Source organism: Neltuma alba, unplaced genomic scaffold, assembly GCF_004799145.2.
Source record: "Neltuma alba isolate B1F8T4 unplaced genomic scaffold, ASM479914v2 tig00012791_pilon, whole genome shotgun sequence".
Lineage (NCBI taxonomy): Eukaryota > Viridiplantae > Streptophyta > Magnoliopsida > Fabales > Fabaceae > Neltuma > Neltuma alba.
This window is the reverse complement of record NW_021637192.1, coordinates 32,173-56,523: the sequence shown is the minus strand read 5'-3', so window position 1 is coordinate 56,523 and position 24,351 is coordinate 32,173. Positions and strand designations below refer to the sequence as shown.

The window sequence follows — 24,351 nt, the reverse complement described above, 5'->3', positions numbered from 1 at the left end:
CATTTTTCGACAATGACAAGGTAATAGTTTTTTTTTAAAAAATTATTCTATATTTTATGCTCTTAATAATATTTATTTATTTGTTAAAATTTTTAGTTAATCTCAATATTTAACTTGAAGTTCCTCTGTTTTATTTGTTTGCATGTCAAAATTTTTTTAGTTAGACTCGACCATTTAAAAAAAAAATCCTTTCTTTAAATATGACTAAAAAATTGTTTGAGGCATGCATTTATCTTAGGCGTGATTTATTAATCAACTTTGAAATAGTTATTAAGTTTTGGAAATGTGGTACAAGTAGCTCTAAGACTAGCAGTTGATTGACAAGAGTTCCTGTTTACATTGATTTTATTTACAGGGTTGATCAATCTTTCCAAGTTCGTGACACAGGTAATAACACCTATCTTTTCACTAAATTACTGAATTTATCCTATTTACATATATATATTTAATCACAAAAGGTATAACATATATGCTTAGTCCTTTAAATCTGCATCAGATTTTAGTTTAATCTTAAATTTAAGATGTTAAAATTAAGAAACTAATTAAAAGTATGCTTTAAAAACTTAAGAAATTAAAATGAAATTTGATGTCAACTTAAAGTATCAAGCATGTAAAAAAAAGGGGGAAAATAATCACTTGTTATTAATGTGTGCATCTAAAATAAGATTTATCTATGTCACTGCATCATCTCACATAATGCAATTGCTATTCAATATGAACGTAATGGATAACTATGCCTGAGTTGGATAGATTGCTCATGGAAATATATGATGTCCACGAAAGATAAATATATTAAGAACATAGAAGATTTGAAACCAAAACCTTCTGTAAACTAACAATCCTCACTACTATACTAAATTTTTGTCATTTAAAGGGAAAAATAAAATTCCTCAATAAACAATATAATGTTGGCTAAATAAGTACAAATATATTATGACAAGTTACTACACAACACTTGATGTCATTATTTGTTTTCCAAGCGCATGATTATGCTATCCTAGTAGATAATTTCTGTGACTTTAACCCAAACTAATCTCCGAAAAGTTTAGGAACCATAGGTGGAAGATTCATGGACTCAGGAGCCATGAAGTTTACGACATTTTCATGAACATTATACTTTTAATGCCACATTACACAATATAAACAGTAAATTAGTCAAAAATCTCTTTTCAGTTCTAGAGAATATAGCAATATATATATATATGTATATACATGTGACAAAAAGTAATGAAACAAAACAAGAAAATGCCATCTTCATCAACTAACCTTATCTTGCGACTTTTTGAGGCCTGATGATCAACAAGTTTCCTTTTCTTGGTTGCATCTTCTTCAAAGCATAAAGCGCGTTCTCCGTATGATTCACAATAGCGGAAAATAAGGACATGACTTCTGCTTGCATGGCATAAGGTTTACACTATGATTTATAGGAAAGCAGCTCATGCTAATTCTAGGCTCAAAAGATTTGATCAAAACTATTTAGATGGAAAAAATTAATAAATCACTACTAATTCTACAATCTTTCTAGGAAACCTTTCATGCTAAATATCAAGTGTAATTTGCTCATAATTGCCCAAATACATCATAAGTTAAACAAAAGAGCATGTCCTAACCAGTCCAATATTCCAACGACATCATCAGAAGTAAAAATACAATATTTAAAAAATGCCTATTCAGTCAAAAACAAGACAATTATTGCTTACCGAATGATGTAGAATCGACTGTCTCAAAAAACTTTTTTAGTAATTGCTGATAAAATTCAGAGTCATCTAGAAGTTTGAGATCACCATCAATATGAGTTTCCTGAACAAATTCGAATTCATAACCGTCATGTTGGAAATAAATATTTCTCTATGTTGCTAAGCACAAACAAACAGAATAGGTAAAAATGATATTGAAATAATAATTGATAACAAAATGCCAAGTATTGAGAGTATGAAGACTTAAAAATCCATGATCGAAACACTTGAATGGCTTCCTTTAAAAATATCACATACTAAATACCAAAATGACTTGCTTTTGTCTACACGATTCAACATAGAGAAAAACATAAAGGTTTTGTTTTAACTCAATTAGCAAAATCATCAATGAGTGTGGTTTGCTCTGTTTCTTGGCCATATCAAAGCCCATAATTATGTGACAAAAAAAAACTTTTTGTCAAAAAGATACATTTTCAAAGAACACTATTAAAGCACCAAAGCAAATAATCATTCCCAATACCTTAAGAGCTCTCAAAGAAGAAAGAGATGTTGGTAAATAATGCTCCCTCTGTTTTGTGCAAATCCTTTTAACTTCTTTACACACAAAAAAAAAACAAAAAAGAAAATTTGCTACAATTCTATCTCTACTTCTTTCTTTTGAAGTGATTTTTGTGTGTGCGGTTTTTTTTTTTGTTTTTTGGGGTGTTGCATGGCAATAGTAGTTTGTAACAGAAGAATTATAACTCTATTAACATGTTAAAACAGAGCAAAAATGAGAGAAACAATATAAGAATTCCACATGTTCTCATTCTAAGATGTGAAATACGAAATTACTACAATTATATAAAAGCTATTTTAGAAAAATTTACATATTGATTGCATATATTAAGAATATTTTTTCACAAATAATTATCTGAAATAATTTTTTTAATCTCTTAAAATTAAAATTAGATATGTGGTCCTTACATTTAATACGGGACAGAGAATAAGAAGGTTGGGATATTACAATAAAAATTGGAAGGGGTGGGATATTAGAGCCTCCAAAATATGCATTCATATAATCTTCAGACAGTACAGTGCGCATAAAGAACATAACGCTATGTCGGCTATAAGAAAAAAAAGCTTGGAAATTTCTTTGTAAACGAAATAATAAAAAAATTAAAGCACCAAAACCATTAAAACAACTTTAACACGCGTACTTTTATGGGAAAATTGCAAATAAAGACCCCCCAATATATAAAATGGCAATCAGGGACCTCCAATTTGAGAAATTGCTGCAGAGGACCCGGTCCCAATTTGCAATTATGAAATGTAAGGAAAATGGCTGAAATGCCCCTCACTCATCATGACTGTTAATGAAGGCAGAGACCAGGATTTGGGTGGCGGGAGAGCTGGTGGAGTAGGATGAGCCGAACGAATATGTGCGATATTGGGATCTTCGAACATTGGCAATAATGCGACTAACTTACTGAGTAAACCCTTCTTGTATTGTTCCCTGTAAGAGTTACACATCGTCACATTCTCCATCTTCATCTCTGCTGTGTGGGTGAGTAGGCTGGAGGAAGGGAGGGAATGGGAGGTGTAGTTGAAGATGAAAGATATGACAATGTAGGAGGTTGTGGTTAGTTGGAGGTGGGATATTTTTGTTTTCGTAGTCTGAACGGTCATCTGTCATTTGTAGTGCACGGTGCTGGTTGCGATGGGGAAGGGGTCAGAGTGTAGTGGTTTGGCAGAGTGTAGGTTGGATAATGGCCGTTAGTTTGACCGTGAACGTTGAGGTGTTGCCGCGGAATGAGGGAATGACGATACCATGATTTTCGGTGTTGAAGTCGTCAAGCCCTAAAGTGAAGTTGTGAAGCCCTAAAGTGAAGTTGTGAAGGCCTAAAGTGATGTTGGGAAGACAGGAGGTCACGGGTTTTTAATTTGGTATGTAAATGGTTGAGTCGATGGAATAAATGAGTAAATATTTATTAGTGAAGCTAACGTACTGACTAAACGTAAATTTTTGCTGCAGATTAGTATGAAAAATGGATTTCAATAACCGAAGAAGCTGTGGGAAGGAGTTGTTCTGTTACGTGCACATTGGTGGACATTTTGAAGCAAATGGTGAAGGGATAGTTAAATATATTGGAGGGAGTGTAAGGGTAACCAGTATAAAAGAATGGATAACAGTAGACGAGTTGTGTGGAATAATTTCACAGTGGATAGGCAATGATGGTGGTGGATATGAGATTAAGTATAAAGTTAAATTTGATGAGAGTACATTGATTGATCTTTGTGATGATGGTGATATCAGCAACTTGTTTAGATATAATGACAGCAGTGGTCATGTGTATGTAGGAGGGAAAGGGAATGATAGGGAACGTAGAGCAAGGAATGATCCAGACGTGTAAGTGGTTATGTTTTCCAATTGAATCTTGTTATTTACTAATATATTGTTGGTAATTCGTATAGAAATATTGTAATGAAGCTAATGGTGCTGCAGTCCTAAATTGTAATTAGTAAATGCAAGCATGTTATTGAACATAGTGGACATGTCATTTCCATTTGTAAACTTGTGTTTTAGAAATGCAGACTTGTTATTAGACATAAGCAGAGATTTCCATATGTAGACTTGTAATTCAACGTATTGAAGTTATAATTATCATATACGGACTTGTTATTTAGATCTGTAGATGTTATTTTACTAACCAGTAGTTTCTATATGGAAACTTGTTATATGAGTAACTCAAGTTGTAATTACCTCTTACGGACTTGTTAATTGAGCAAGGAATTGTTTGTAGATGTAGACTTGTTATTTTAGTTAGTAAAGTTGTAATAACCATATGCGGACTTGTTATTTAGATATGTAGACATGTTATTTTATTCAAACCTGTCGTTTGAATATAGCTGTCCTAACTTGGTATTATGGTGGCAGGAGTGAGAATTTATTTGGACTTTCACAAGATATGAATACATTTGAAACGACCATTGGTGATGAACATGAGCCAGTGAATGTTGAGAATGGAGTTGAATGCCTAACTTTTGAAGGAGGCGGATCAAGTCAGAGAAGCAAGTGTAGTGGTTCAGAGAGTCAGGGAAGACTGACGGGCGAGATGAATTGTACGAAATGGGCAGGAGTGTTTGTAGGAGTGGGCCAATATGTTCCACATGCTGTTGCTTTTAGGGAAGCTGTGTACAGGTTCAGTATTGCAGAGAAGTTTGCAGCAAGATATATCAGGAATAGTAAGGAGAAGATGAATGTGAGGTGTAAAGTAGAAGGGTGTCCTTGGAAGATATGTGCAAATGCTGTTGGAAAGAACAGTCATCTATTACGTGTGACTACATTTTGCAATAAGCACATTCATTCAGCCCAAGACAATTTGATTGTGACTTATGGTGGGAGTGCTGCGTTGACATCATCAGTAATAGTTGAAGAGATAAGGGACCATGCTGAAAAACGGCCCACTGAGATAAGGAAGATGTTGGAGAGGGAGTATGGTGTGAGGCTTACATATTGTCAGGCATATAGAGCAAAGGAAAAGGCAATGGAAGAAATACATGGGAAACCGGAACAGTCCTATATGTTAATACCATGGTTATGTGAAAGGTTGAAGGAAACTGATGACAAAACGGTTGCTGAATGGGCCTCCATTGGTAATAGATTTGAGCGTGTGTTCATTGCATACGGTGCATGTGTTGAGGGTTTTTTGAACGGTGCAAGGCCTATATTATATGTTGATGGTACTCATTTAAGTGGTCCATATAAGGGGACATTACTGTCAGCTTCGGCATATGATGCGGATAATGAGATGTTGCCGTTTGCAATAGCAGTGGTGAAGGGAGAGAATCTTGATGACTGGACGTGGTTTTTTCACAAGATTAAACAAATTGTTGGTTCAATGCAACTGACTATTGTGTCAGATAGACATAATTCTATAATTGGTGCTGTGCAAGCAATATTTGGGGGTGAAAGGCATGCATACTGTTATAGGCATGTGAAGGAGAACTTTAGCTCTGAATATATGAAATTAAACAGAGGTCGGAGAAGGACAAGTGAAAATTCAAAGGAAGATGCATTAAAGGTACTGGATAAAGTGGCTTATGCAAGACTTGCGGATGAGTTTGATCATGCGCTGGATGATCTCAGAACCATGTCTCATGAGTTATATGAGTGGGTTATCAATCAAGGTGATGTGGATAGGTGGGCATTGAGCAAGTTCCCATATAGAAGGTGGGACAACATAACAACTAATTTAGCTGAATCTTTTAATGCTTGGATGGTAAGGGAGAGGAAGCATAACGTGGCCCAAATGATCCATGAGCACCGGGAGAAAGTAGCAAGAAAGATGCATGCATCATATGCAGCAATGACTAAGTGGAGTAATTGCGTTGGGCCAAAAATAGAGGCAAAAGTATTGGAGCATGTGTATTTCGGTAGGTACATGCACTGTGAGAATTATGGAGGGGGAAGAATATGCGTGCACACATCACGTGGAGACCAAAGAGTGGACCTTGGCCTACACAAATGTAGCTGTGGAACTTGGCAAATGTTAGGGATTCCATGCTCACATGCTTGTGCAGCCATTAAGACCATAGGGGGAAACGTTTATGATTATGTTGAAGAGTGTTACAAACGTTCATCCCAAGAAAAAATCTATGCCCGGAGCATGGTTCCAGTGGTGACAATTGATATGCCTCACCTGAATGACTATACGTTTGAGAATCTTACTGCTCAACCCTTGCTTTTACCCCCAGTCACTGCTAGGCCTTCTGGAAGACCAAGAAGAAATAGAAAGGAATCACAATTCCACAACAAAAAAATATATCATTGCACTAGATGTCTTCATCCTGGACATACAAAGAGGACATGCAAAAATCCTAACCCAAGTTGACTTCCACTTACAAATGGGACAACTAATTTTTTTGGCACATATAGGGTTCATCCTTCTTAATTTTTTTGGGAGCAGGATGTTAGTAGATGTGCACATATATTTTTTGTTACTTCTATGTTTGGGACAAAGGGACATTAAGTGGAAGATGTAAGTTAATGTGCACTTGTCATTGAATGTTGTAAAGAACTTGTTGCTGTCAAAGAAATCAGAACTTGTCACTTCTTGTTATTTTGCATAGTTAAGTTGTCATTTGCTTTTGTGCACTTGTAATTTCATGTTCATCAGAAGTGGTTGCTGTCAGAAATGTGCAAAGTGTAATTCCGTGTTTATCAGAAGTGGTTGCTGTCAGAAAACGAAATGTGTCAAAACCTTATAGGAACTTGTCATTTGGCAATATGAAGTTGTCATTCCGTGTTTATCAGAAGTGGTTGCTGTCAGAAAACGAAATGTGTCAAAACCATATAGGAACTTGTCATGTGCCATAGTAAAGTTGTCATTTGGCAATATGAAGTTGTCATTCCGTGTTTATCAGAAGTGGTTGCTGTCAGAAAACGAAATGTGTCAAAACCATATAGGAACTTGTCATGTGCCATAGTAAAGTTGTCATTTGGCAATATGAAGTTGTCATTCCGTGTTTATCAGAAGTGGTTGCTGTCAGAAAACGAAATGTGTCAAAACCATATAGGAACTTGTCATGTGCCATAGTAAAGTTGTCATTTGGCAATATGAAGTTGTCATTCCGTGTTTATCAGAAGTGGTTGCTGTCAGAAAACGAAATGTGTCAAAACCATATAGGAACTTGTCATGTGCCATAGTAAAGTTGTCATTTGGCAATATGAAGTTGTCATTCCGTGTTTATCAGAAGTGGTTGCTGTCAGAAAACGAAATGTGTCAAAACCTTATAGGAACTTGTCATGTGCCATAGTAAAGTTGTCATTTGGCAATATGAAGTTGTCATTCCGTGTTTATCAGAAGTGGTTGCTGTCAGAAAACGAAATGTGTCAAAACCATATAGGAACTTGTCATGTGCCATAGTAAAGTTGTCATTTGGCAATATGAAGTTGTCATTCCGTGTTTATCAGAAGTGGTTGCTGTCAGAAAACGAAATGTGTCAAAACCATATAGGAACTTGTCATGTGCCATAGTAAAGTTGTCATTTGGCAATATGAAGTTGTCATTCCGTGTTTATCAGAAGTGGTTGCTGTTAGAAAATGAAATGTGTCAAAACCATATAGGAACTTGTCATGTGCCATAGTAAAGTTGTCATTTGGCAATATGAAGTTGTCATTCCGTGTTTATCAGAAGTGGTTGCTGTCAGAAATGTGCAATGTAATCATTGTCTTCAAAAGTATGAAAATGTATTAAAACCTTCTGGGAAATTGTCATTTTCCATAATAAACTTGTCATTTCCCTTTCTGAAGTTGTAACCTTGTGTTTACCAGTAGTGAAAATCCAGTCGTTTCATGAAAACATTATTCGAACTTGTAACTTTCGCTGGTGAACTTGTCACTTTCCTTAGTGAACTTGTCATTCCGTGATTATCATAAGTGGGAATCCACTCATCTCAACGGAAAATCTCGGTTTCACGAAAACCTTATGGGAACTTGTAAGTTTCACTAGTCAACTTGTCAATTTCGTTAGTGAACCTGTCATTCTGTGATTGTCATAAGTGGAATTCCACTAATTGGAATAGAAATTTTCCCTTACATGAAAACATCTTGGGAACCAGTGATTTGGCATTGTCAACTTGTCATTTTCCTTTGTCAACCTCTCATTCCGTGAATCAATGTGCAAATTTAGCCACCTTTAATACAGAATCACAAATTTGTATGAAACCTTTTCACAAGTTGTCATTGGCCATAATGAACTTGTCGTTACCTGTACTAAACTTGTCATTGGCCATTTGGCCTGACTAAAGGGAAATTTGTCATTCCAAATATAAGTGCTGTTATACCATCAATCCAAGCATATCATAACCATTACAATAATTGGCATACAATTTCAACAAATGAATCAATTGACAAAGTTAGTAAAAGTCACAGCCTAATTTAAATGCTCTCTATAAAGACGTTCTCCTCTTCTTGGTCATTCGGCCCTTCTCTGGTTGTGAGATAAGATCATACACATTCTGACGGCATTCATTGTCATCATGGTTCACCAGCCACCACATCAGCTCGCGCCGAAAAGAGGACACATCAGCCTGCACAGCAAGTTTACCACCAAACAAGTCACACGTGGTCACTCTTGATTGCACAATAAATAAGGTAATGTCAATACCTCGGTATATTCAAGGGAAACATCAGGCTCCCATTTCTTGAGCCATATGAGCACATGCACACCACAGTCCCTCCTGCCCACAACACCACCCTAACAGTTTCAGCTCCTCAAACCAACACAGCCAAATAACATATCACATGAGTAGGGTGTATACACTCACAAATTTTTCTGCTGTGGTACATCAGGCCAGACAATTTCCAAGTTATCACTAAAATCTGGTCTGACCATGTGAAGTATGTCTTCAAACCGATCCCTCTGCACATATGCCATATTCATCAAAAGGATAACAATATAAAACTGTCATTTCCCTATCTAACATGCACAGGTCAGTAACATCTTACACATCCGGTGATGGCCATTTCTTGGGGGTCATATGTGGCTGCCTTCTTCTGCTTGGAGGTGGTCTTCTTACGCTGTAAACTTGCTCGCATGGAATCAAGGACATTAAACTTCTGGGTCTTTGGTTCGAATGCAAAACAGAACCAATGCTCCCCAACTAGAGCAGGACCCAGAATCAAGTCACAGTCACCTATGTTGTAGCCAACATAATGCGGAAGTATTTGTCGTGCATGCTGGTTAGGATCCCAACGAGCTGGATCACGGGTCATTATGGCCTGTGAAATGCAGAAAACCAAGTTCTTATTCACTGTAACACACTTTATTCTGTCATTTTCATTTCCAATCTTGTAAATCAACAAAGCCTATTAGTAATACAGAAACCTCACCATGAAGTCTGCATCAAATATATGCCTCTTAACTCGGCCTTCAACTGCCTGCTGCTCTTGCACCAAAGCCTTACAGACCAACGACATCACTCGGTTACTCACCCTGTTATTTCCACCAAGCGAATGCAGCAATCGTCGGGGGATGTCTTCATCAAACATTCTGATCAAAGGACTGAAACATATTCAAGTGAGTTACTAGATGTGTTATGTTAACATGTAGTCAACAAATAAGATCACATAAGCAAAGATTTTCACTTACATCTCACCCTCATCACCTTTGACAGCTCGGCTGACTAAGTTGAACAAAATATCCTTGGGCTCCATAGGCCTCTTCACTCTTGATTGTGCCTTCAACTCCAACCAAGGAGACTTGATCTTGCTGAACCGAACCCTAGTAGATCTCCTTAGTTGTTGTGCCTCCACAGATACAGGTTCTGGATCAGGCCCAACATATTCAACAATGGCCAGGGGGGATACCTCCATCGGTGAGTGACCTTCTGCCTCATCACCTTCAATGGTGGGTGACACTTCCCTAGGGGGACTGGCTGCAGGTATGTCACCCTCATCACCTTCAATGGTGGGTGACACTTCCCTAGGGGGACTGGCTGCAGGTATGTCACCCTCTGCATCACCCTTGTATTCCCTCTCCCCTTCGCTCCTGTCATCACCATCCCCTTGACCCTCTTCCTCCATCTCTTCATTGTCGCTGTCATTCTCTGTGTCGCCCTTCCCATGACTGTCTCCATCTTCACTGCTTACTTCATCCTTCTCCTTTTCCTCAGTTGTGTCATCATTGTTGCGCCTCTCCTCCTCATCATCTTCAGAGTCACTTCTATTTGTAGGCACTGTCTCAACCCGAGCCTTTCCTCTTGATTTACCCTTCCCACCATCTCCCTGTCTTGGGATTTGCACCTTCACCAACTCCTCATCCACCATTTTCATTAGCATCTTTTGCCCTTCCTCTATCCTCTTCATTAGGCGCTCACGTAACTTCTTCAGCTCCTGCATGTAAAAGACATTAATCAAGTAAGTATATACAACAACAAGTTCACTATGGAAAATGACACCTTCACTATGACATATTGACAAGTTCAGTAAACCAGATTACAATTCAGGTATGGCAGATCACAAGTTCATTATATATACAAGTTCATTATATAGAATTACAAGTTTAGTAAACAAAATCACAACTTAGGTATGGCAGATCACAAGTTTATTGTACCGAATGACAACCTCAGTAAACCAGATTACAATTCAGGTATGGCAGATCACAAGTTCATTATACAGAATTACAAGTTCAATAAACAAAATAACAACTTAGGTATGGCAGATCACAAGTTTATTATACCGAATGACAACCTCAGTAAACCAGATTACAATTCAGGTATGGCAGATCACAAGTTCATTATACAGAATTACAAGTTCAGTAAATCAAATCACAACTCACGTATGGCAGATGACAAGTTCATTATACGAATGACAAGTTCAGTAAACCATATCACAACTCACGTATGGCAGATGACAAGTTCATTATACCGAATGACAAGTTCAGTAAACCATATCACAACTCGTGTATGGCAGATGACAAGTTATCATACCGAATGACAACATCAGTAAACCAAATTACAATTAAGGTATGGTAGATCACAAGTTCATTATACAGAATTACAAGTTCAGTAAATCATATCACAACTCACGTATGGCAAATGACAAGTTCATTATACCGAATGACAAGTTAAGTAAACAAAATCACAACTCACGTATGGCAGATGACAAGTTCATTATACCAAATGACAAGTTCAGTAAACCATATCACAACTCGTGTATGGCAGATGACAAGTTGATCATACCGAATGACAACATCAGTAAACCAAATTACAATTAAGGTATGGTAGATCACAAGTTCATTATACAGAATTACAAGTTCAGTAAATCATATCACAACTCACGTATGGCAAATGACAAGTTCATTATACCGAATGACAAGTTCAGTAAACCATATCACAACTCACGTATCGCAGATGACAAGTTCATTATACCGAATGACAAGTTCAATATACAAAATCACAAGTCAGTCTACCTATTGATAAGTTCAATATGGCCAATCACAGCATAAGTATTGCGAATAACAACTTAAGTTTGCCAAATTACAACTTAACAATGACAAAGCTCTATGTCACTATAGCAAATCAGAACTTCAGTATAGGAAATGACAACAATACTATGGCAGATAACAAGTTCAGGTTACGAAATAAAAACTTTAGTTTACCAATTATACCACATACCGGGTCCAAAAACTCTACAATTATCCTCTCTTCTTTCCCTGTCACAGCTTCACTGCCTTTTCCTCCATACATAATTCCCCTAACACTCTTCCTCTCCTTGCTGGCCAATTCTTTTATCTTCTCATCAGTCCAGTATTCAATTGCAGTAGTGGACTCTCGGCCAACAGGCGTGTTTAGGTTAAAATTCTCACCAAAAAAAAGCTGCAAGCCAGCCACATATATACAACATTAACGTTATGCACATCGGTAATCAAATGCAAACACAATGACAAATAAAATAGTCATACCAGAAGTAAGTATATGCAGCCACCAACAGTGCTACTCCCCTGCCCTTCATTGCCCCGCCTGTACCCTTTGACATAGTCTCCCATTTCTTTCCAGAGGTCCTTTATAATATAGGTAGCCCAATCATACTTTCCAAAGTCATCCATTGTGCAGCGCATGACTCTAACCAACTTCTCACTCACTTCTGAGCTTGAATTCGGACATAGAAAAGTACCCAGGGTGTATAGCACAAATAAAAACTCGAATCTGTGATCCTCCTCCCCTGAAACAATGTCGTTTAGTATTTTGCTGAATGACACTTTCCGATATTCATTTCTCAACTCCTGATACGTAGCATCACTCTCATCAACTTTAGTTTTCACCTCCTCCCCACCGTGACGGATTCCTAGCAGTTGCTCAACATCTTCTGCTCCTATTTCCTCTGATTTGCCCCTGATTGTAAATTGATGCGTTGGCGGGTCATATGATCTCAGCATGGTCACAATGAGATCACGGGGTAGTCTCTTTAATCCAACCTTCAACAGCCTCCCGAAGCCCATCCTCTCAACCCTCTCCCTTAAGTCTTCATTATTGTTCACAAAGTGCAGTAATTTTCTTAATCCCTTCAGGGACACCCGGGTTAGAAATGATGGGACATGTTTCTTTTTCTCCTCTTCTCCCTTTTGTGCCCTTCTTTTCTTCACCTCCTCGGTGTACCTCATCTTCTCTTCAGCGGCCAGAGCTTTCCATGCATTTGACGCAGCATCTCTTTTTTGTTTGGCTGTCATGTCAGGGTCAGCTATTGTGGCCATAAACTCACTTCTGAATAACACCCAACCGTTGTGTGCCTTTTTTGATCCAGAGGCTCCTTCTGATGCCATCTTCCTCTTCCTGCAAAATATTCAACATACAATCCTTCACAACCACATTTACTAACTAACTATCACCTCTGTTAACAACCTATTCTGTAACCAACAGCCTTCTTACATCACCACCATTTACTTCTTATTTCGAAACATGAACTTGTAATTTCATATAAGCAAGTTGTTAATTTCTCAAAGTAAACTTGTTAGTCTCAACTACTTCTCATGCTTGTTATTTCTCATCATTAACTTGTCATTTATAATTATCAACTAGTTATTTTACATTATAAAGTTCTCCATTTGTCATAATCGCCTTTCTTATTCCCAACTTCTTATTGTCATTTTTAAACTTGTCATTTCCTATTGTTAACTTGTTAGGAACCCATGGCAACCTTCTTATTCCCAACTGCTCAATAACTTGTTATTCATTATATTCAACTTGTTATTTTCTATTACCAACTTGTCAATTACACATTCTTATTTTGCATTATCAACTTGTCAATCCCCCTACTTCAATTTTGTCATTTTAAACGACACTATCACTTCAACATCTCTTCAGATCAATTAATAGTTAACCAATTCAATTTGCCCTTTACCCATTCAAGTGTCGTCATTTCCCAAACTAATCTTGTCATCCTCCTAACTGATCTTCTAATTCCCTTCCCACCCAAACCCATTCGCCCATCTTCTTCCACAGATAACCATTTTTCGCCAATCAGTCACAGCATATTCAACAGAAAAAACATATATATACGTTCCTGCCCTAAACGCATTCCCTTCCCTCTCGTTAATGTATCACACAGGCAGCAACGAACACAAACAAACTAAAGCTTGAAACTTACCACCAGATTTTGTCGCCAAATGCCGCTGTTAACTTTGATAGCCACACACGACTGTCACGATGCCTCTACCTCCTCCCTTGCCTTTGATGATGTCGATAGATCACTATTCCAGCACGACTCCGTTCTCCTCTCCCACAGCAAATACACTCTTCTCTCACACAATACTCCTATCGCCGCAAAATGGAAACAAACTCTTGCGCACAAATAAACAGAGCACACCGCAAAGAATGGCCGACGGGATATACAAAGGAAGTTACCGCGCGTTTTGGGGGGGAGGAGAGCGCGGACAGGTTTTTTTCTTTTCAAATGAGTGAGGGGCATTTCAGCCATTTTCCTTACATTTCATAATTGCAAATTGGGACCGGGTCCTCTGCAGCAATTTCTCAAATTGGGGGTCCCTGATTGCCATTTTATATATTGGGGGGTCTTTATTTGCAATTTCCCCTAATTTTATTCCCTATAACTATCAATATAAGTATTAAATCAAAATCAAAGCAGCCAAGCCATTTACAAATTCAATGGCTCCACTCTGTTTTCACCGTTCTATGAACAGTAACGATCAACTCTATGAATAGTACCGGCTTGTATGTGCTTCGTGGCCCTTTCTCTTGAGCGACAGATTTAAGTTTTAAATTTTGAAAATCCCCCTCCCATTTATCCCTTCTTCTCTCTCTATACCCCTTCTTTTCAAGTTTGCTTTTCTTTTCATACACTCTTCTCTGCTTTCTGAGCTTGCCATTGCTGTTGGAAACTCCTCATCTATCTAACCTAGAATATCGTACGCTAAGTTCAAGGTGGGATTTTCTGCCCACCTTCTCATTTTTTTTTTTAATTCCGGCTTTCTTCATCTTCTATTTCATCGTAGTGAGTAAGCAGCTTACAAGAGCATTTATTAGACAACAAAGGCTCTATGCTAATGTCATGAAACGGTTAATTTTTCTCCTTCCTGATACGTTCCGGCAATTTTTTGAAGGTTTAGATATAATTTAACTCCATTGCTTAAGCTTTCTTGATGGCCCTTTATTCCAGTATTGTATGCTTAGTTTGAAATCGTTACTTATAATATATGTATTTTCTATAATTTGACAGGTTCTTGGCGAACGCAATTGATTCCTCATTATCACTTCTAAGATGTGCCTAAAGAACTCACCGCTGAAATCGTCGATTCTGATATTTTTCTTCTGGGGCTTCTACTGCTTTCAGTGCATTATTTGCCTCCGACCTTGAGTTCTTCCGACATTTTGTCCTCCACTCCCCCCCTCAAAAAAAAAAAACCTAATGCTGGTCTGTAAGTATTATGATGCTTGAATCCATAGGTTAGTTCTTCTATTGTTTTAAATGCTATTATCACTTTGCTATATTCGGCTAACTTATTTTTAGGCTGCCCAATGTTTGGTTCGTCTAGATTGAAAAATGGGGAACGCTAAAATTATAGCATGCTGCAAAATACGTTTGTGATAGGGGTTTTGTTAAAATGCACGTATGAAATTTTGTTTGGGTGGTGCTTTTTTTTTTTTTTGGGTATATCGTCTCTATTTGTTTTTCCGCATGGCTTGGAAAAATGGTGCAACAATTTGTAATCTTTGATAGTTAGAATAAAATTATTGAGTGAATGAAGATTGTTTTGATAGATGCATATTTGTTGCTTTTCCGTTGGTTAGTGAATAGAAGATGACACATTTTAAAAATATGGAAGAGCATTACTTTATAGCGCTTTAGAATTCACAGTTCTTTTATTTCTGAACTCCCAGAGAAGAGCATTGCTTTAAGAAGACTGATTTCAAATTTTTACCGACAGTTCTGTAAATACCATCTCAAAAAGAATGTGATTGGATCATACCTCTATCATTATTTGCTGAGACTTTATATTAAGGACTAGAGGAGAAATATTTTTACCTTTTGAAAATATTCCTGGTCTCCTTGAGTACGTTCTAAAGCAAGAAGTGAATTAACAACCTGAGCTATGTTATGACAAAGTATTTGTTAGTTTGGGCACCAATATGTTGAAACTTTAGCATCTTAAAAGATCAAAGATCGCAAATATGTAGTGGATGTCTGTCTGTTCATTCCTTCCAGGGAAAAAAGTAAAACAAAAAAAAAGTCTGCAAAAAGGAACAAAATATACGAAATAAAATAAAATGTAAATCTTGATGGTAGGTGGTGGTTGTTTGAGTTCTTCATATTCTATAGCAAAGTAAACAGATATAAAGGTAAAACAAATCAGTAGACCGTTACTCTTGGATAGCTAACTTAAATATTGCAACATGAACCACATCTATGGTATTTCTGGTAAATTTGACGTCAAACCCTTCTCTATTCGTAGGAGGAATTAAGAGAGCTTGCAACTGCAAGGAAAAGGTTCAGTTATTATATTTTTTTTCATTTCCTTGCCTGTTTATTCATGTATTGTTTGTTTGATACAATGTTAGCTTAATGATATCGGTTTAATGATAACTTTGGTTACAAGTTGCTGATAGACTTACCAAGAGAAAAAAAGCTTATTCTAGAATGTTCGCATAGTTCTCGGAGTTGTGGTACATGTTGCTGTACTGTGCAAAACAAGATGGGGATGGTTGTCAGATATTACGTGGTCAAAGTTTGCTTATTTTCCTCTGCAGGTAGGAATAATAACCATGGTATTGGCTTGGAAGAATCCGTTCAAGAGTTATGCAAAACATAATCACAGGTCAGATTAAAGACATATATGGTGTTCAAGTGAGTTTAGAGGCGTCTGGCCGATTGAATTGTGTAAAAGATCTTTGATCATTGGGCTTAATTTTGTCGCTTTCATAAACACCATATATGGTGTTCAAGTGATTTGGAGGCGTCTGGCCTATTGAATTGTGTATAAGATCTTTGATCATTGGGCTTTATTTTGTCCTTTTGGAGAATGGCACTAATAATCTTTTAAGAAAAAAGCTTTTACGGGTTTTTCATAAGGAAAGATTATTTCTAACTTCTATACATAGCATATTATCCTGTGTGCAAGATTAATTTACTTTTTATGCAAATACAAAAAGCATATTGGCAAATAAATGTTAAGCTTTTGCATAAAGTACAATCGCTTAGTAAAATGTTATTGTAAAATAAAATTTTTGGAAAAAAAAGAAAAAATTACAAATAAAGACCGCTAATATATAAAATGACAATCAAGAACCTTGAATTTAAAAAATTACTATAGACGACCTGGTCTCAATTTGCAATTATGTAATGTTGATTAAAAGACAAAAATACCCACCGGTTTCGGATATCCTTCTCTGCTCTGTCCTCACAAACTCATATCCTTCTCTCCTCTCTCCCACTTCGTCCTTCTCTTTCAACTAAGCATTTCAACTAAGCATTTGAGGCAATACATTGAATAGATTACATTTGTGTTTGTGTTGAGTTGTGGGCGGGTAGGATTTTTTTTTTTTTTAAGCTCTTTCAACCAAGCAAGCAAAGCACCCGCCTGGGTCCCAATGTCTTTTATCTTTGAAGTTAGAAAGGGATGAACAAATAATCAATCAGCCCAACAAGAAGCACAAAAATTGAAATCCAAGCTTTTCAAGTATAAGCTAACAACTCTTAACATCTTTGTCATAGGGTTTGAAGAGGATGCATTTTGAGAAACAGGTGAGTGAAGCCTAGCCTACCAATAACACGCCCTCATTCAGATGATTATATGTTATCAAATGATAATTATATGTTACTTTATCTATGAATGCAGTTATCAAATGATTGCATGGACTTGATATTGTCAAGAAATGTTCAAAATTAGCTTTGATGTCATCGATGTTAGATGGTTATTTGGACTTGTTATTTTCTATTAGAGACTTATAATTTCCTATTCTAGACCTGTAATTTTCTATTTTAGACTTATAATTCTCTATTTCGGACTTATTATTTTCTGTTGTAGACTTGTAATTTCCTATATCAGAGTTGTGATTTTTCATTTCAGGCTTATTATTTTTTATTATAAACTTGTTATTTTCTATTATAGACTTGTTATTTCCTATTGCAGACTTGTTATTTTTTATTGCGGATTTATAATTCCATATTGCAGACTTGTAATTCTTATTACAAACTTGTTATTTCTTATTGTAGAGTTGTAATTTTCTATTACAAACTTGTCATTTCCTATTGCAAACTTTAATAACAAGTGTTGATTTAATGCTAATGAGATGCCAATGACAAGTTTATTAAGATGAATAACAAGTTTAGTAACACAAGTGACAAGTTCTGATAAGCATTTGATAGAAATTTAAGTTTGTGCATTAAAATGACAATTTTCACATTCTTGGATGAGTGACAACTTCAGTAAGGCTAATGACAGCTTTAATAATTCGAATGACAACTTATGATAATCTACTCATACAAATTTGAGTTTAAACTGTTAAAATGACAAAATTTTCATATTTCTTTACGAAATGACAAGTTCAGTTAGTCAAATGACAACTTCTGATAAGGTTTTCATACAAATTTGAGTTTCTTTGTTAGAATGATTGAATTTTCATATTTATTTATGAAATGACAAGTAAGTAAGGCCAATGACAACTTCTGATAAGCTACTCATACAAATTTGAGATTTTCTATTAAAATAGCTAAATTTCCACATTTATTTATAAAATGACAAGTTCAGTTGGGCCAATGACAAGTTAAGTAAGGCCAATGACAAGTTCTTATAAGATTTTGACACAATTTTAAATTTCTCTGTTGAAATCAGAATTTGCAGATTTCCTTGATAGTAAGCACTTCTGAGATAGGATTCATGACAAGTTCAATTAGGCAATACAAGTTAAGTAAGACTAATAACAAGTTTCGATAAGGTTTCATATAACTTTAATTTCTCTGTTGAAATGAGTAAATAGAAAAAGAAGAGATCCTGTAATGTGAGGGGGGAGAAAGAAGCAAAACTAAAATGAAGGAAACCAAAACCAAGGGGGGAAAAAAAACACCATCTTGGGTGCCCAAGCTCCTCCGCTTTGATTCTTTCCCCATGGTTGCTAAAAAAATATTGCTCATCATCATCTTCATGGTCGCAGATCTAGGATGCCCCAATCTTATATCATTCTTCCCAACCTAGCGGCATCCATCGAAGGGCGGGCCCAATCATGCAATCAAAACCCCATTCGAGCTTCTGTGATTGAGCAACACTGTGAAGGGGCCAATCCAATTCTCCCAACCAAACTGCACATGTGCTTTCGATTCTTTTTGTTCCATGTCAATATTTTGTGCAATGGGAGAAGGCTTGTGTCCAAGCTCTTCAACACACGCATGAAATTGATAGTTCCACCTACCCCTTGAGTTCATCTTCGCTTTGCTTGTCACAGTGGAACTTAGAGCGAACAAATAGTTGGATGTAGTGACAGAGCAATGGGGATCTATACTTTGTCATCGATCCAATTTTTACCAGAATTTCTCATCCATAAATCCCCATAACTCTAGTCCCCATTGAGCACTGCCCTTCCATTAATCTTCCCAGTTAAAAAATCTCTTTCATTAGTCGATAAAATCGCTCCACCATGCTCCCTAAACTAAATCCCCACTAACTCACACATACCCCACATAGAGCCTTGAGGTCACTAGAAAAGAGAAAGAAATGAGATGATGGAAGAAAGAAAAGGAGGGGGAAGAGAGAACTCCTGGATTGGACCACAGTGGGAAAGAGAAGAAGATAAGGTGATGGAAGAAAGAGAAGAAGGGCAATTTAGTCTTTTTTCTTACATTTCATAATTCATATTTGAGACCCGATCTCTCAGTAATTTTGTGAATTGAAGTACCTAAATTGCAATTTTATATTTTTGAAGGTCTTTATTTGCAATTTTCCCACAAAAAAAATGAAATTATAACGTTTTTTTTTAAAAAAAAAAAAAGTAGACCTTGCGCCAATTTATATATCTATAATGATATATGAGATTGGAAAAGAGATAGCAATTATATTGAGTCAAAATGTAATCCTGATTATTTTTGTTTTTAAATAACTATTTTTGTATAGTTCAAATGGTTAATTAACTTGTCACAATGCTATTATATTTTTTTTTTAGTGAAACAATGCTACTATTTTTCGTCAACAATATCTGACTCTAAGGATTAAATATAAGCCAATTTCAATATCATCATCTATAGATGAAGTGGTTTATATTGTGTTGATGTTTTTGGGGATAATATAGATTACAATAAATTGCTATTATTAATTATACTAATTGAAGTAAATTTTTCCCGTGCATCGTACAAGAGAAAAAGCTTGGAAATTTCTTTGTAAACGAAATAATAAAGAAATTAAAGCACCAAAACCATTAAAACAACTTTAATACTTTTCCCTATAACTAGTTTGAAAATAAATAAAGTTGTTGGTGATTAAAAAAAACATAAAATAAATAAGTAAAGTTTAGTTGTCTCGCAACTTCGTCCCACTTTCGAAATATTTATAAAGAGAAAAAGAAAGGAAACCCACGAACAAGCAAATGGCCGAATGATGATACAAAGAAGCAACACCGCAATCCATAGGAGTGACAAACACGGCACAACTTGACTTGTTGACTAGGAAGGCTGAGATAAATTCTGATCTACAAATTCTGAAGCTGCCATTTTTGAGACCAAGCTTTGCTTATGAGCTATTTCTTTGGCGCTTCCCTCCACATCCAGGTTCTTTCTTCTCTTTGAGTTGGTTTGTCCCATGAATCCATCATCCTTCTATTCTTCTGCCGGCAAAAGATTTGTTGTTTTATTTCTTCTCCTAGTGCTGTTGATTCGATCTCCTCCTTAGCTCCCTTACTGTCGTACATCTAATAAAACTAACATTTGAATTTCCTTTATACTTCAACTTCTGGAAAAACAAAGTCCTAAAACCTTCAAAGATATGGACGCACTTGATCTATTGATCTAGCTCTTCATTTATTTATTCATATTTTTCTTAATGAAGTAAGTGACTGATTTATTTATTTTATTTGAAAAAGTGAAGTGTTTCTTTCATTCACCTTAATCACTCTCCATTTCGTTGTTATGCGTGAAAAAGGCAATCAGCAGGGCGTATTCTCTTTTCTCATGATCCATTTGCTTAATCCCACCCGATATCCAGTTTTACTAGTACTTTCCCTTGTGTCTGTGTTAATCCTAAAAAAATTCATTATATTCAATTATTAATTATTCATTAAATTTGTTTGAAGAACTTGATTGAAGAGGAAGACGTCTGCAAATTAAGCTCGAAACTGAGATGTTTTAGATGCTGTGAGCTAATTAAGCTGACATCCGCCAGGTTAGTACGGTCCATTAATTCTTTTCTTTTTCTCTTCCACTTGCTTCATCCTATTAAAATATACTGTTTTGCAAGCATTTCCCTAAAATTTTCGGTGTTTTCTTCTCACGGGACAAATACTGCAAAAAAAAATTTGTTAATTTCTTCTTTCTTCTAGTGTTTATAATATCGTCCCTAGCTACCTCTCTTGCTGAAAGCTGAAGCTAGAAACTGCTATCACAACCATTGCTTCAATGCTCCAAAAAGCTTTATTGATCCTATTGGGAGTATTAATTTCCAAAACTATCAGACTCATCTCTTGTTCGCGTAATGGTAACCAACCTGTTGCTATTGATGCCAGGTAGCTACCTTCTTCTAAATAACCTCGCACTCTTTATTTGATTGTTTGATTTTCTCCAACACATAACGCAATATCTGTTCACTGTTTGTTTCTTCCTGTAGCTTTGAAGACGATATTATTTTAACTCAAACGGTTTCTCCTCGTGCTACCAACTATGATGTGTTCCTTAGCTTTAGAGGAGAAGACACTCGCCACAATTTTGCAAGTAATCTTTACAAAGGACTTCGAAATGCGGGCATTCACACTTTTATGGATCATGAACTTCGAAAAGGAGAACCAATCTCACCGGTTCTTCTAAGAACTATAGAGGAATCAGAAATATCTGTAATTATTTTCTCTGAGAATTATGCTTCTTCAACTTGGTGTGTGGATGAGCTTGTTCATATATTAGAATGCAAGCGTAAATTTGGAAGGGTTGCAATACCTATTTTCTATGATGTAGATCCCTCAGACGTACGCAAACAAAATGGGAATTTTGGAAGAGGATTTGATGTATTGAAGCAAAGATTTAAAGACAACCAACAAAAATTGCAAAAGTGGAGAAATGCTTTATTCCAATCCACAGGTCTCTCTGGATGGGATTCTCACAGCACCAGGTAGCTTCAAAAATGTTCCTTTTGTTGTTGGTTCGGGGGATTTATTTAATTAATTTTTAGAATCCCAGCAAATTATTGTTGTTATTTTTATTTCTCTATTCCTATTTTCTCCTATTAAATATGCATTTTCTTTTGATTGACATTTGTGCTAGACCTGAATTCAAACTTATTGAAGAGATTGTCAAGGATATTTTGAGGAAGTTGAGCTATGCGTCATCATCTCATCTTGAAGGACTCATTGGCATTGCTCGACATATTAAAAACATTCAAAGGCTTCTGAGTGAGGCTCGCATTGTGGGAATATGGGGTATGGGCGGTGCTGGTAAGACCACAATTGCTAAAGCCATATTTCAAGAGTTGAAAGCTCAATTTGATGCTTTCTCCTTTATTGAAAATGTCAAAGAGCAATTAAAAAGAATTAGTTTGGATGAGTTGCAGAAGAATTGCCTCAAAGAATTATTAAAAGATGAGGATATTAGCATCTATGAAATAAAATCCACTTTTGTGAAAAATAGGCTTCAGAACAAAAAAATTCTTCTTATACTTGATGATGTGGACAATTCAATAGTAGCGGTAGATTTAACCAAGGTACTTGATTGGTTTGGAGAAGGAAGTAGAATTATTATCACATCAAGGGACATGCAAGTGCTGAAGAATGCTTCTGCGGCATTTTCAACATATCATGTTCCGGATTTGGATTTTGAAGATGCTTTTCATCTCTTCAATTTGAAAGCATTCAAGCGAGATGAGCCATCTAAAGGTTACATGGAGTTATCAAAATCAGTAGTGGAATATTGTCACGGAAACCCATTAGCCCTAGTAGTGCTGGGTTGCTTCCTCTATGGCAGACAAAAAGAAGAGTGGGAAAGTGCTTTGGAAAAACTAAATCAAGCTCCACCCAAGGACATTGTTGATGTTCTGAAGTTGAGTTTCGATGGACTTGATGACAAACAGCAGAATGTGTTTCTTGACCTAGCATTCTTAATCAAGCAAGGAGTTCGTATTTCTATGAACCTAATGAGACAATTATATTGCTCTTCTATGCATATTGAGATAAGTGTTCTAAGAGAAAAGTCCCTCATTTCATTTAATAATCATAATGATGTCATTGGAATGCATGATCTTGTGAGGGAAATAGGCCTTGAAATTTCAAGCCAACAATTATTCTCTGGTCGTAAAACCCCTGTTCGACTATGGAGGCACGAGGACATTTATCACTTTTTCCACAATGACCAGGTAATACTTCATTTTTTAGTTATATTCTTTATTCTCTTAATAGTTAATATTTCTTTTTCTTGTGATGTATTTTCTTAAAGTTATTTGTTTATTCATTAAATTCTTCGATAAGTTTTAATATTTGCCCAAATAGACCCCTTTTTTTTCTAAAAGAAAACTCCTTTCTTTGACTAAAATTGGTTGGAGCAAAGCAAAGTCTTTTTATTAGGTGTGATTTTTTTAAGCTTAAAGTTTTAGTTTTATATTTAAAAATTTTAAAAATATATTGGGTCTTATATTAAATATATTAACTACGCTAGGTGTTATATTGAATTTGGTCCTAAATATATTAGGTGTAATTTTAAGCTTAAACTTTTAAACTTTCTATTAGTTCTTAGATAAAATATGATTAGGATGATGTAAGACGTATTTTTAAATTTAGAGCATGAATGATCTTCAATAAATTATAAAATTATCCACGAAGATTGACATTTTTTATATTAATTAATAGCAGTAGCAAAGATTGATGTAGTATGAAAGTGATTGCGTGTATACTTACGCACTGCACATGCATACTCACGCATTTTCTTGATAAAAATTCAGTAATATTGCAAAAAGGGACAAATTATGAAATTTAAACGTAAATTTTTTTTAAAGAGTTTTATATATGCCAGGCGGTTTTATATACATTTAGAAATTCCTAAAAGAAATATATTTAATTGTCCTATTTATTATTTGATCACCTTTTACATATTACCGATTTTTTTCCCATAATTTCATCAGTAGGCGGCTGAAGGAATTCAATGCTCATCATTAGACATGAAGAAGATAAACAGGATTGCAATAACAATTAGTAATATTCAGAAGAATTATAATTTAAAATTTTTTAGGACTTTCGTGATGCGTTATTTTAAAAGATAAAATTAGTGTACAAAGAACTTTCACTAAGTGATATATGCATACGCGTGTTGAGCATAATTTACCCTTATTTGATGTTCAATGGGAAAATTAAAAAAAAAAAATTTCGCTTTTATAGTTATATTCTAAATATCTGCACATGCATATAGGTATATGCAACAGTGTGTCTGTTTATTTATTATTGTTGAGAAATTCATATATTAAGGGAAAAACATGAATTG

The 24,351-nt window shown here is 35.7% G+C and overlaps 2 protein-coding genes across 2 annotated transcripts; both read left to right on the top strand.

Moving 5' to 3' along the window:
• Positions 1 to 3,724: 3,724 nt before the first annotated feature.
• On the top strand, positions 3,725 to 6,709 carry LOC114730959 (uncharacterized). The gene is made up of 4 exons (XM_028918074.1): positions 3,725 to 3,956; positions 4,038 to 4,086; positions 4,615 to 6,433; positions 6,647 to 6,709. The coding sequence occupies exons 1-4, from the start codon at positions 3,725 to 3,727 to the stop codon at positions 6,707 to 6,709; spliced, it is 2,163 nt and encodes a 720-aa protein (XP_028773907.1).
• Positions 6,710 to 13,886: 7,177 nt separating this feature from the next.
• On the top strand, positions 13,887 to 23,017 carry LOC114730958 (TMV resistance protein N-like; the record flags this gene model as incomplete). The annotated part of the gene is made up of 5 exons (XM_028918073.1): positions 13,887 to 14,117; positions 20,973 to 21,061; positions 21,351 to 21,401; positions 21,503 to 21,997; positions 22,150 to 23,017. Coding segments are annotated over exons 1-5 (1,734 nt in total), but the record flags the coding sequence as incomplete, so codon positions are not given.
• Between the last annotated feature and the right edge of the window lie 1,334 nt (positions 23,018 to 24,351).